Genomic DNA, 13382 nt, shown 5'->3' on the forward strand with positions numbered 1-13382 from the left:
CTGGCTGATGGGCTAGAGAGAGATAAACAGTTTAGGGGACCCTGGGATAGCTTCTACCAGCCACTGGCTAGATGGAAGTTTTTCACCGAAGCAGGACTATTCCATTAACTAATTACATTAGAGTTAAAAAATGTTGGTATAAAAAAATAAAACCCTGAGCGAAAATACAGTGGTGTTTCTTTCACAAATTATCACATCCTGTGGTTTGAAATTTTCCTAGCGCCAAGAAAAATATTTCAACGCTTAGCTGTGTTGGCTGTTTTGAATTCCTGTACACCTCCCCAGAGAGGCTCCCTGCAGGAATGGCCCTGCACCTGACTCTGCACACACTTCAGGGAGCCAGCAAAGTGGGGGGTGCTGATTTTTAAAGCTACTCTTCAGCGGGCTGTCCACAAGCTCACACGCATAGATTCTGGGGGAGAAGCCGTTTTTAATATCAGTATACAACTGCTTCTCGTATTTCTCTATGGAGAGTGTTTATTTTGAGTATCAGCATTTTTTTATTTACTATATTGTGGTCATAGAGGTATTTTTGGCTCTGATGGTGGAGACAGGGCAATTAGTGATACTTTACTGGTGTAACAGTGGTGGTGTTGCTCATGGTGATGGTGGATGCTTTTTTGTGCTATTAGAGGTATTGCTCACAGTGATGTCGCAGGCGTTGCTTGCAGTGATGTTTGGAGGTGTGCTTGTGGTAATGGCGGTGGTGGTGCTTGCTGCTGCTGGTGGTAGTGGTGGATGTATTCTTCGGATGCTCTTAGTGATAATGGTAATGCTGCTGATGGGGGTGAAGATGTCAATGGTGGTGATGGTGGTAGTGATGTTGGCAGTTACAGTGGTGATTGTGGCTGCAACCAGAGTGGTGGTATCTGTGATAAATGAAGAATCAGTATTGAGGCCCACTGTGGAGCTCTGACGAGTACACACTGCGTGTCCCATTGCCTTTGTAGGCCTTGGCTAGGAAGCAACATTGGGATAGATATCAGAGTGCTCTGAAGAGCTCATTTTTGCATTCCAGAAATATGGGTTTGATGGAGACATGCAGCCATTTGCCTGTCGTGGGTGGCAAGAGGCAGAACTGAAAGGGAGTGTCAGTGTGGTGCAGATGTCATCTATAAGGGGACCTCTTGTCAAGATTGAGCCTTCTTGGAGCCGGGCCTTCAGGGTACAGGGGAGAAGGAGTTGGACTCAGCGGCATCCTTGCCTCCTTAGTCACTACTGAGCGTTTCCAGAAAAAAAATTCTGCTTTTCTTTTCCTCCTTACTATGACCTTTAATGCTCTTAAGTCAAGCTCTCATTCTCTTTGTCTCTGGGTGATTGGCACTTTCTAGCTGTGAGGGCTTGACCAGTTCTGCTGCAAGGTCCTGGTCTCGGTGTCTTGTTTTTCTTTTCGCCTTTATCCTGGGATCTGGTGAGTCATAGGTCATTGTTGGTGTGTGTATGTATGTATGTATGCATGTTTGTATGTATGTATGTGCCATTGTTGACTTGTTTATTTGTTGGTTATGTCTTCTCTCCTTTCATGAAAATACAGATCCTAGGACTGGAGTGATGGCTTGGCAGTTGACAGCACTGGCTGCTCTTCCAGAGGACCCACTTTGATTCCCAGTACCCACATGATAGCTAACGACCCTTTGTAAACGCCAATCCCAGGGGATCTGGTGTCCTCTTCTGATGTCTGTGGGCACCGGGCACACATGTAGTATACAGAAACACATGCCAGTAAAACATCCATACACATAAAAATAGAAATAAATTAAAAGAAAAGGAAATACAGATTCTATGAAAGTGGACCTTTTACGTACTGCCTTATGCAGGCCCCTGATCTAGATAATGGCACATAATCGATGTATAATAAATACTTGTTGAATGAATAATGAAATTATTTATTTAACTGCCCTCCTTCCTATTGTGTCACTGGGGGTAATAATGCTAATGTCATGTGGTGCCCTTGAGGATTAAATGAAGTAATTTGATTAACCACCTGGTATGTCCAGCCGGACACATGAGGGCTGGCAAAGGCTGGGATTCCTCTCGACATGTTTCTTTCTTAACACCGCTGTGTCTCTGGTAGCTAGGGAACAAGTTCTGGTTAGCCTCTTCTCCCTTATGCTGTTTTTCCAGTTCTCTCCATGATCTTCTCTCTCTCTCTCTCTCTCTCTCTCTCTCTCTCTCTCTCTCTCTCACACACACACACACACACACACACACACACACACCAAGTCCAGGACCCAAACCCAGGGCCTTTCACTTGCCATGAATGACCTAAAGCCCAACCCCTAAGGCTTGTCTCTCTTTTGTCTCCTATTTGGCTAGTTCTAAAGAAGATAGTAGTAGCTACCTCATGGGATATGAAGGGCTGTTCATAAATGACACTTACTGTTACTGGCAGCTGTATAAAAACAACACAGGGAGTGTAGAATCACATGGAACACCACACTGGAATCGTTACGTAATTATGATGACTAATAGCATATTTTAATAATAATTGAAGTTTTGTTAGGCTGAAAGATAAGCCAACACCCCTGTCAGATGGCTCACAGCTGCCTATAGCTCCAGCTCCAGAGATTGCAACATTGTCTTCTGGCCTCTGTGCACCCTCTACTCACATGCACAGCCCCGCGTGCAGACACATGTATCCATGACTTAAAATACATCTTAAAACACCGCACCCCTGCTTTCCTTGGTTGGCAACAACAATGGAAGTGTAGTTTGAGGACCATCCTAGATGACAGAGAACTTAGGACTCTTTCAAAGACTGGAAAAGATGGGATGGCTTGGTCCCTACCCTGTCAAGTCTTTTTGCTACCTTGCCATGTTGGTGGCTCAGGGGACTGAGGGATGTGGCACAGATGGACCTGAAAGTCTTCCTCACTCTGTTCACCATGGCCACCCATGCTTGACCTGGTGGCTGGGACTCTGAGTCTTTTCCTAATGACTACAGCAGGACGATGCTGACCCTGTGCATGCGTGGCAGGCATCCTCAACGTGCCCTCCACAGTCGTTGTGTTCTGCCACTGCTTTATATGGCATCAGAAGCCAACTGTTTGGCATGGTTAGCCCAACTTGTGGCTAGAAAGAAAATGTCACTTATTGTTTTGAAGAAATTAGGCCTACACTGTTGCTCAACGTAGCCCTCTGAGTGGGTTATATCATGCCAGACTCGTTAACCTTGGCAGCCGTTCAGAGAATGTTTTGTCTTCAATCTTCAAGTTAACTCAGGGTACTAGCTATAAAAGACCACAAATAAGTCTTTCTTTTTTAAAAGTAACTCATGGACTAAACATTTTACACTGTATCCAGGCCATTTTTCTTCTATTGAGAAATGTATTTAGTGGCAAACCCCATCTTACCTATCGAACCCAGCAATGGCTGTAGCATTTGTTGTGTAAATTAAGTGATAGGACAAACCTTTTGTGAGGTGTGTTTGTGTGTGTGTATGTGTATGTGTGTACAGGCACCAGGGTGCATATGAGGAGGTCACAGGTCAACCATGGGTGTGGGTCCATTCCTTCCACTTATTAAAGTGGTCTCTGTGTTCTCTCTATTGTTAGCCACTGCATATACCAGGAAAGGGAGGGTTACGTGAGCCAAACTGATGATTGTATGACAAGGGCGAGCTGTGTGTAGGTCTAGGCAACACATTCCAGATCCAGGATGGCTGGAGCAGCAGGGTTGGAAATAGAATAAAAACTGTGTCCTCAGGAAATGGGGGTGGCCAGGGTGACTGGGGAGCAGGACCAGAGACACAGAAGAGAGTGCTAGGGCCAGGGAGGATAACAGGGCTCACATAGTCTGTATCCCAGACCACTGAAGGAGGCTGAATGGTGCCCTTTAATGGGAAGGGTACCACTTGGGATTTCCAACAGGAACACGGCTAGATCTGTAGCTACCAGCTTTCTAATGTGTGTTGTTGGAATGGTTCTTTCAAACAGACATAATTTTCCTTTATATTTTGTAGAATAGACCAGAGGGCTGCCATTTGGCCAAAGGATGCCTTTGGAACTCAGCAGGACTTAAATGAGGTAGGTGGATTCACCACAGGTTATGCAAACATGAGCTAACCAGTCTCGGAATTGCCTATTCTTTTCGGAGCACCGAAAAATTTTTTTTCCAATTAAAACTTTAACTCTGTTCACTCTTAAGTGAACTTAAAAAAAAAATTCTGGCAATAAAATGTTATTTCTCTAATGTTCTTCCTTGTGTAGGGGCAAAAAGCTTAAAATAGAATTTTCAAGAATGCTTGCCACACCTTGGACCTTACCCAAGTCCAGCTGTCATTTCTTTGTACCCTTTCCAACTTTGCTTTGGGATTATATAACCAGGGCTGTGATAATTAACATTTGTAGAATGTTTTTTAAATTGAATTTTATCTACAATTTTCCCTTTCCCATTTCCCACTGACTGATGTTTGCAGCCTCAAATGTAAACTGGGCTTAGTCTTTATTCACTGAGCATAACACAACTTGATGCCCACACCCTAGTTTTCCTCATATGCTTTGAGAGATGGGAGCCATAGTTTCCAATCCAAATAGCATCCATTACACTGGACAGCACATTAGTTAGCTTGTTCTAGACTTTCTGTGAAACATGTAATTGGATTGTAATGTCGGAAATCAGTATAATGTAATTAGATCACCTGCTGTTATGAATGCCTTGGCTTCAGACACTGGCTTGGAATACTCATCTGGTTTCTTTTGCCCTCATTAAGTTGGAGCAGTAGGTGGTATGTGGTGTCTCTGATTAGGATCATGGCAAAGAAAATAAATAGACTTGATACTCAGATGCCCATGAGAGGAAGGAATAGCTTCAGGCAGTTTATTAATTCATCATTTTAGAGATGTTTCTCTTCTGCCCCTCAGTTCCTATAAAAGACATTTAAATATTTAGGTGATTTAACTTACTTACTTTCTTTCCTTCCTTCCTTCCTTCCTTCCTTCCTTTTTCTTCTTCTTATTTGTGATAATGATGATGACACTAATGCTGCTGCTGCTGCTGGTGGTAGAATCTGGTCAGAGTTAACAGCTAAAGGTAAACCAGGTGTCTGGTTAAGCCAAGTCAAATGGCTAGGTTTACGGGAAATGTCGTACATACAACACAAATGAAAATGCAGAAGGCTGCTAAATCTGTGTGTGTTCAGACACAGCCTTCAAATTGCATGTGTCTCCCAGAAGAAAGAGTTGAGAGTCTTAAGGAAAGCAGTGCGAGCACCCACGTCTTCTCTCTTCCCTTCTGTGAGGCAGCCGAGCGCTATGTGGGGAGCTGCAGTGCGTTGTGTGGATGCTCATGTCTGGGCAGGCGATGTGGAGAGAAGAGTCACTTTGTAGCTTTCTAAGCTTTGGGAGAAGCTCTGGTTTTTGAGATTGGGAATGATAAGACTACTGAGATGGCTTGAGCAGTTGTAAAAAAAAAAACAACAAAAACCTCTCTTTGAAAACCCGCCTTTCTGCTCTCCTTCACTGTGCTGCATCGTGCCTGCAGACAGCATGAACTGTGTGTGCCTGAGCCTTGCACTTCCGAATGGATGGTGGGCCACCTGCATGTACAGCCTCACATTCTTCCAGGCAAGCTCGGCTGGGATGAAAATTCAGGACATGGAAGGAGAACGCAGAAAGTGAGAAGGGGATCAGCAGAAGCGAGACCAGTACCTGGGTGACAGACACGGCGTGGTCACACTCACTGCTGGAAACACCCCCAGAAAATGCAAATCTAAAATGTGCATCACACATAGCAACACTGCATTCGTTTATGAAAGAGCCCTCTAATATTCCTCTAAGTGACGGTCCTGTGTGACGCATATATGATACCAGGAAGGAGGTCAGCCACAAGATGAACAGCTCTTAAAGAGAACTCCATTTTAGATCCTCTTTAAGTGTATAGCCACGAATCTACACAGTTTGGGTCTTACTTGACTTCACCTGGCACCCTAGAGATGTATTATGCTTCTATGGCTGCTTTGAAGGTAGTTTTGACTTCATAGAAGTGCCCAGGAGATGTCCACATTTGTGGGTCAGGTTGTCACTTCCACATTCCATAGAGTAAGTACCATAGAGAAGATGCTTGAAGTAGTGCTGGGTTTAGTCTGTGTTGTGTGTGGTATGTTGACTGCCGTTCTACCACAAGAGAATACAACTGTCAGGAACATTCTCTTCGCTACTTTTCTATTGCTGTTAATGACACTCTGACAAAAGCAACTTAAGGGAGAAAGGGCCTACTTTGGACCACTGTACCAGAAGTGTACCAGACCACAGAGGGGAAGGCTTCGTAGCAGGAGCAGAAGCCAACTGGTCACATGCACACCACAAAGGAGAGAATGAACAGGAAGTGAAGCCAGGCTGTAAAGATTCAAGGCTCATAAGCAGTGACCCACCTCCTCAAGATTCTACAACTTGTTCCAACAGTGCCACCACCTGGCAATCAAATGCTTAAACACCTGAGCCCGTGGGTGGGTGGATGGGGCGGTGGAGATAAGATACAGGTAACAAATTATTAGCATGAAATAAATATTTAATGATCTCTTCATATTACTAAAAGTTTAATGTTGAGTCTTGGTAATTATTGTACAAAGGTAATATGTTCTTATGTATTCACAAACCAACAACACGAAATGTTACTCCTCCCTTTCCCACAGAGTGTTGTTGCAGAGAACCTGTTGAATTATGTTTGTCCTAGGAATTCAATGTCAGCCTCAGCATTATATACCTTGTTTCTCCAGCATAAAGATACCTAGTACTTGCATTTTGTTATAAGCAGAACAGTGCTGTCCTTGGTCTCTGCATGTATCTATGTGTGTGTTGCTGTGAGGAGGACGTGTCCTTATTTGCGTCTAGAATGTATGATAGGGATAGCTTGGCATCAGGCCATAAAGACCTCAAGAAGACAGAGTTACTTCTTCATATCCTTTGGGGATTGGCTCCAGGACCCACCCCTCACTTCCCCTACCCACAGTTATAAACCAATGGATTCCTAACCCCTTATGTAAAATGGTGTGTTATTCATGAGCAACCTGCACACATCTTCCTGTGCACTTTATGTCATCTCCAGATTGTTTATTACCTGATATAAGACATATTCTAAGTAACTATCTTACTGCATCACTAAAGTATACAAATACTGTGTCTATCAAATACCGACAATATAAACATAATTGTTGGCCTGTGGTGGGTTGAATTCATAGATGCAGAAACTCACAGATTTGGAGGGCTGTCTTTACTGTTTGATTGAGATGTCTCTCTTCTTCAAGATGGCTTTAATCCTGAGACAATAGCCTATAAACGCATTCTTTGACACTCCTGTGCTGGCTGAGAAGTAGTGCCTTCTGTTGGAAAGGACAGCCGCATTTTCCATTTAGGTGAAAACCCAGGCTATCAAGTCAGGACTTAGCTCAGCTTCTATGGAAGCCTATTTTGAAGTGTCTGAGATTCTTTTTATGCGATAAAGGGTCAATTATTTCAGGCTTTAGTAGCAGCAGTGTTTTACTGATAACCCATCTGAGCACTGGGGACTGTGACAGGCTCCACGCTTGGCTAGATCCTAGAATTAGAACCTCATTGTCGAGATCCATCTTTGGGCCCCTTTTCCTAGCCTGGCTTTATTTATTTATTTATTTATTTATTTATTTATTTATTTATTTATTTATTTTTGTCCAGCCCCTCCCTAGTAATGTATTATTCTTTTGTCCAGTAATCTTAGTACATATGAGTTCTGTATTGCTTGTGTGTGTGTGTGTGTGTGTGTGTGTGTGTGTGTGTGTGTGTTGAGATAGGGTTTCCTTGTGCAGCTCTGGCTGTTCTGGAATTCACTCACTCTGTAGACCAGCCTGGCCTTGAACTTAGAGATCTGCTTGCCTCTGCCTCCTGAGTACTAGGATTAAAAACATGCGCCACCCTCCAGTCACTATCCCCGGCTGAGTTTTCTATTACTATTTTAATGTAATGCATTACCAAGAGCTTACTGGCTTCAAACACCCATTTATTAGCCCATGGTTGTATAAAATAGTTGAAGTCTCTCTGCTCAGGGTCTCGAGAAAGAAATTAAGGCCTCAACCTGCCCGGGTTCTCCTCTGGACCAGGGGCCGTGCACAAGCTCCTTCAGGTTGCTGCTCTAACTCGGTTTCTGGGTCACAAGACTGTCACATCTGTCCCTGTTACTGCTTGGCAGCTGGGCACAGCGTTCAGCTTCCAAAGTCTGCCACGCTCTGCTCATGTGACTGCCTTCGTCCTGTAGCCAGCTGTGGCACTTGAAATCAGCCTATGCTTCTAATTTCTCTGATGATGCCTTCTGCCATCAGCTGGAAGAGACTCTGCTTTTAAAGATCTTACTTGGATTTGGCTAGCACACACTAAATAGTGGCTATATCTTTCGCCAGCTGAGTTAGAGCTCAATTACCCCGGGGGTGGGCATCCCTTCATAGCAGTGCATGGATTAGTATTTGAATAACCAAGGTACAGAGACCCTACGGGGCATCCTTAGGGTCCTGCCTGCCACATAGTGGAATTACAGTCCTCTAAATCTAGAAAGTTCTACAAAGCTTTATCCTCGAGTCTGAATCCATAACTGGGGCATTTGTCCTTCCCTGAACTATTTGCTATGACCTTGGAACTTCAAAGGAGCTGGTTGGCTAGATGAGGTCCAAACACCCCCCATCCCCCCCCCCCCCCCCCCCCGACACTGAGAATGCTGCTTGTAGACGGTAGATAACTGGATTTTTGTCTCTGGAAGCAGGAGCTCCAAGGTAATTTTCCTCTTGACTGGCCCACTGCAGGTTGCCACTGGACGTTTTTCTGGTTTGGCTTTGAGTTGAAGTAAATTGACCTTGCTCTCCTACCAAGGGCTCCTCCTCAGCTGGAGCAGTGTCCTGTGATTCATTTAATTTTAGGCACCTTTTGTTGTCAGTGTCAGCGGGGACCTCTTGTGGCCGGTGCTGTCATGGTGTGAGTACTAGTTCTCAATCCCAGGTGAAGGCAGGAGGCAAGCAGCAAAGAACCAGGGCTATTTGGGGGTCTGGTAGATTCCACCTTTTTCTTCCGAGGGCACCTCCAGCCTGGCTTCTCAGTTCTAGGGGAACCAGGTCTGGAGTCCTCACCTTCAAGGGGGTCCCAAATACCACTGTAAGTAAAGGAAGAAGCCATGCCAGCTGGTACACACTTTCATTTTTGTTTACTATTAGATTGGAAAAGCAGCAGGCTTGCTTGTGTTTGCTTCTTTCTGCTTATCTGTTTCCCACTAAGATGTGGTGTGGCCTCCTCCACTTCTGTTCTTTGCTCCATCCTTTTCCTTGTTATATTCCTCTTTGTACTACTAATTTCTTTCCTTTTTTTTTTTTTTTTTAATTGAGAGACCAGAAAGGGGTGTTCAGTTCCATAACTGTTAGGGGTCACCCTGTGCTGTTGTTTTTTTTGCTGCTTAGTAACAAGAGGATAAATGTGGAAATAATGTGGGACAGGGGCTTTCCACAAAGGTAAAGTCTGTGAATAGCTCTTTTATTTAACGTAAATATGTATATATACCTATGGGTCTCAAGACCAAATTTTGTCTGGAAGCTTTGGCTATAGGGATTTTCTTTTTCCCTGATGAGTAATTACCTCAGCAATATTTGTTGGGAAGCAAGTGTAAACCCAGCCCCAGGACTGTTAGAGAGAGTGGAGCGGGGGTGGGGTGGGGTGCTGAATGGACAAGTGAGCACTGTCACCCCAACATCCTAGAAGTTCACAGGGATGTGCCTCAGCGACCTAGAGCTTGGCTGTCCTTGCATCAGCACTCTTTGACTGTAAGGCGATGACTGCCCTGCTTAGGGCCATGAAGCTCAAGCTTCAGGGCGGGAAGATGATACAATTCATTTTCTAACAAAATATTAGTATTGGGGGGGGGAAAGCTAATGCTTTCCAATGTGACCTGTCGTCCTTAATGACACAAGAGCTCACGGTTTTCATATGACTTCCAGTGGGAGAGTTGCTGCTTTCCAGGGTTTAGCAATATCTAGAGAGTGGGTTAAGGTGGTGTCTTCAGGGAGAAAAAAAAAAAAGGGCTGGGGACTGCCATAGATAAATGGCTTGCCCGGTGACACACAATGAACCAAGTAAGTAAGCGATCAGCGGGCTTCTGTGGTATCCACTTCCTACTGAGTTTAGTTATTTGTAATTATATAGTTTATTTGTAAATATGCAAATGATCTGTGATGTGTCTGTGTTTTCAAACTTATATAAAATGTTACAGAAATGACCACAAAATGTAGTCATATGAGCAACAACACAGAGTCAGAGAACTGTGCACCTCATCTCATGAGAGACAACTAATTCTGTGGGCAAAAAAGGGGTGGGTTTATCATAGCATCCCTTCTCAGCAAGTCCCCAGGAAACTGCACTCAGTAGGTTACACATGTAGTATGTTCTGTCTAGAGAAGAAAAAGCCTTGCCTTGCAAACCTCTGACTCAGAGTATGAAATTATGAAACACTATTATTTTCTTTCATATAGTTTGCTTGTTTGTTAGTAAGGTTAGGGTAAGAATGGTCTCACCATGAAATGCCATGTTCTGGGCTTCCCACTCCCAGGCTGAGGAAGTGCCATGTGTTATGTGTGCTGTCTGTGGCCCTGTGGTTGCTATTTTTCAAAAAGCACTGACAGGATGCAGTCAAGACTTGGATCCTTTGGTCCTCACTCTGGTGCCTACATGTAAGCAGCTGATGCTTAGACACTGATGTTCTATTAGCAAGAAAGCAAGGGCTGAGCCTCCTGCACACAGGGAAACCAGACTGGGTGTGAGCTGAAGTGTGGCCTGATGCAAAGCATTCTGGGTTATAAGCATACAGCCCCCCAAGAAGACTATCTATAGCCCAATGTCTCTATGGGGAGAGAGAATTTGGGCTTCTCTTCAGAACAGCAGTGCCCTTTCACAGGGGTTGTGCAAGACCCTCAGAAAATACACATATTTACATTATGATTCATCATAGCAGCAAAGTTATGGTTATGAAGTAGCAACAAAAATAATTTTGTGGTTGTCAGTCACCACAACATTGGGAACTCTATTAAAGGGTTACAACATTAGGAAGGTTGAGACCCATTGCTTTAGAGCCATCAACATTGGAAGAAACCCCATTTTGTTTGGTGAGAAGATTGAGAGTCTGTCAATAGCCCATTTGGAGGTGACCTCTTGATTCTGTGCACCTTGTAGTTCACACTTCCTAACGTGTAGGAGGGCCCAGGTACCAAGGGAAAGCCAAGGCTACAAGACAGTGGGAGTGGCTGAGTGCTGGGGCTCAGGGAGATGTATTTGGCCCTGGGCTCAGTGGTATTAAACAGGCAACCGAGATCCATTTAGGATGGGTCATGGTCCCAGAAATAGGGCTCTATTTCTCAAGGCATAGACCTTGGGCATTTGTATTGAGGTGATTTTGCTCCAGACCCCCTAAATCAGAATAAAGATGATGTGATATTGGGAATATATATATTTTGTTAACTCCCTGGTGGGTTTGAGTTCACTAACCAGAGACTCGGAGGGTCTTCAAATTAGATCCTCAGAGTCCCATCCCTCCAAGGGTGAAAAATAAAGCTGATGGTAATGAGAGATTCTTTTTACTGACTGACCCTTCCATGTGATGTGTGCTCATAGGAAGACATGGTTTCCCCCTTCAGGGAGGTGGAAAGTAGATCACTATAGTGATGGCCAGGTTGCCAGGCACAGACAACTTGAAAGAGGAAAGGTGCTTTTTGGCTCACCGTTCCAGAAGGTTCCACTCTTCATGGTGAGGATGCTCTACTCAAGTCATGGCAGGCAGGAAGAAGATGGAAGGGAACGCTCTTGTTCACGTGACTTGCTTCTCCCCCTGGCACTTTTCATAGAAGGATGCCAGATAGGATCCTGGGGTCTGGGAATGTCAGAGTAGGGAGCAGATGAACGACCAGATGCAAAGGCGGTGGTGGTGGGGGGCGGGGTCTTCTGTGCTTATTGAGTGTGTATGCGGGGCTGGGAGCTTCTATCTAGGATCATGTAAACTGAGGGAATAAGTGCAGTAAGTAGGTGCCTGGGAATAGACCCATATCCCAGGTTTCCAGCAAGATTCCTGCCCAATGTGTCTCGCATCAGCGTGAGAATCTACGCACATGTCTCAGGGACATAAAAGGGACGGGAGGGTGCCATAAAACCCCTACCTAGAAACCAAGCGTGAATGGTTCCTGCTCTGTAATTGCACACTCACAGATGAAGGCACCTTAAAATAGTTCTTCTCCATCCCACCCATGTGGGTGTTCTCCCTCTCAGCCCAACTAAAGTGGGACCTGAGTAATTGCAGAGAGGGGAAAATGAGTGTCTTCTAAAATGAGATGCATGTCCTCTATTGTGTGTGAAAATCTAGAGAAGAGTTAACTTTAGAAAAACCGCACCTAGGTTGGGCAGACTTCTCTCTAGCTTGCTTCCCACATGGCACCGTGGAGAGGCAGGGGTAATTGTCATTCCTAAGAGGGTTTGTCATTTGCAGCTCAGTAGATGCCCTACTATGTAGATGCTCTACTATCTAGATGCCCTACTATGGTGACTTTGGAGGTAAACCTGGGAAAGCAGCAGCAGGCTGACCAGAGCCATTGCCCAGAGGCACCATGGTCTTGCAGGATGTCAAAGTCATGTTTGAGAAGGGCTGCATGGAGGTAGCCTGTAGACCACTCCTTTGTTTTCCTGTAGAAGGGAAGGCATGCCTTTGTAAGAAAGGTCACTAAGTCCAGTGTGAAGGACTGATGACATAGTACGGTTGTCACTCTCTCCTCGGGCTTGCCACTGCCTTCTAGTATGGCTTTAGGGAAATTATGCCTGTTGTCATGCGTTGGCTTGTTAACTGTTGCCTCGATAGGCTGGAAGCTCCAAGAGGAAGGAGATGACATCAGCCTTTTAGCCACCATGCAGGCCTAACTGTTGTCTGAGCATTCAAGCATCTCATGGCCAGCAGACCTGCACAGACCATACCAGGGCAGTGAAGCATTCCTAGGCCACCTTTGGGTAGCTCTTCAGTGCTTCATCCTAATTGGGTAGGCTAGATATCTCCCATCATTGCCTGGGCAGATATGTATGTGATGGTGGCATTGGCTTTTCACAGTTAAATCCCTGCACTGTTATCCTGGGGTCCTAGATCAATGGGCGATGTATTCTATACAGACCTACCCCACACAGGGAGTCCACGTGAGAAGGAATCTACCGAGGAGGGCTGTGGGGCTGAGTGATGGGATAGGATGGTATATGGTAAGGACAGATGGCTGCTGAGATCCTTCCATCCCCATTCCTTTATGCTTGGTTTTAGCCAGTGTCTCAGAGAGGAACAACCTGGCCAGGGAAGTAGCTCTCCAGTAGATCTCTTGTGTCACTCAGTGTCATTCCAGTGAGCACACACGAGGGGAG

General features: G+C 45.0%; 1 protein-coding gene across 5 annotated transcripts in view; it reads left to right on the forward strand.

The window, feature by feature from the left end:
• Positions 1-13382, forward strand: part of FAM13C (family with sequence similarity 13 member C) — a 112508-nt gene that overhangs the window by 55190 nt on the left and 43936 nt on the right. For all 5 annotated transcript variants that reach the window (XM_084753975.1, XM_084753978.1, XM_084753974.1 and 2 more), the window contains one exon: positions 3962-4025. In XM_084753975.1, the coding sequence (XP_084610101.1) occupies positions 3962-4025 (64 nt within the window). The remainder of the gene's footprint in view (positions 1-3961; positions 4026-13382) is intronic.

The sequence above is a fragment of the Acomys minous genome (assembly GCF_964271855.1).
Source record: "Acomys minous genome assembly, chromosome: 13".
In the NCBI taxonomy this organism is placed as follows: domain Eukaryota; kingdom Metazoa; phylum Chordata; class Mammalia; order Rodentia; family Muridae; genus Acomys; species Acomys minous.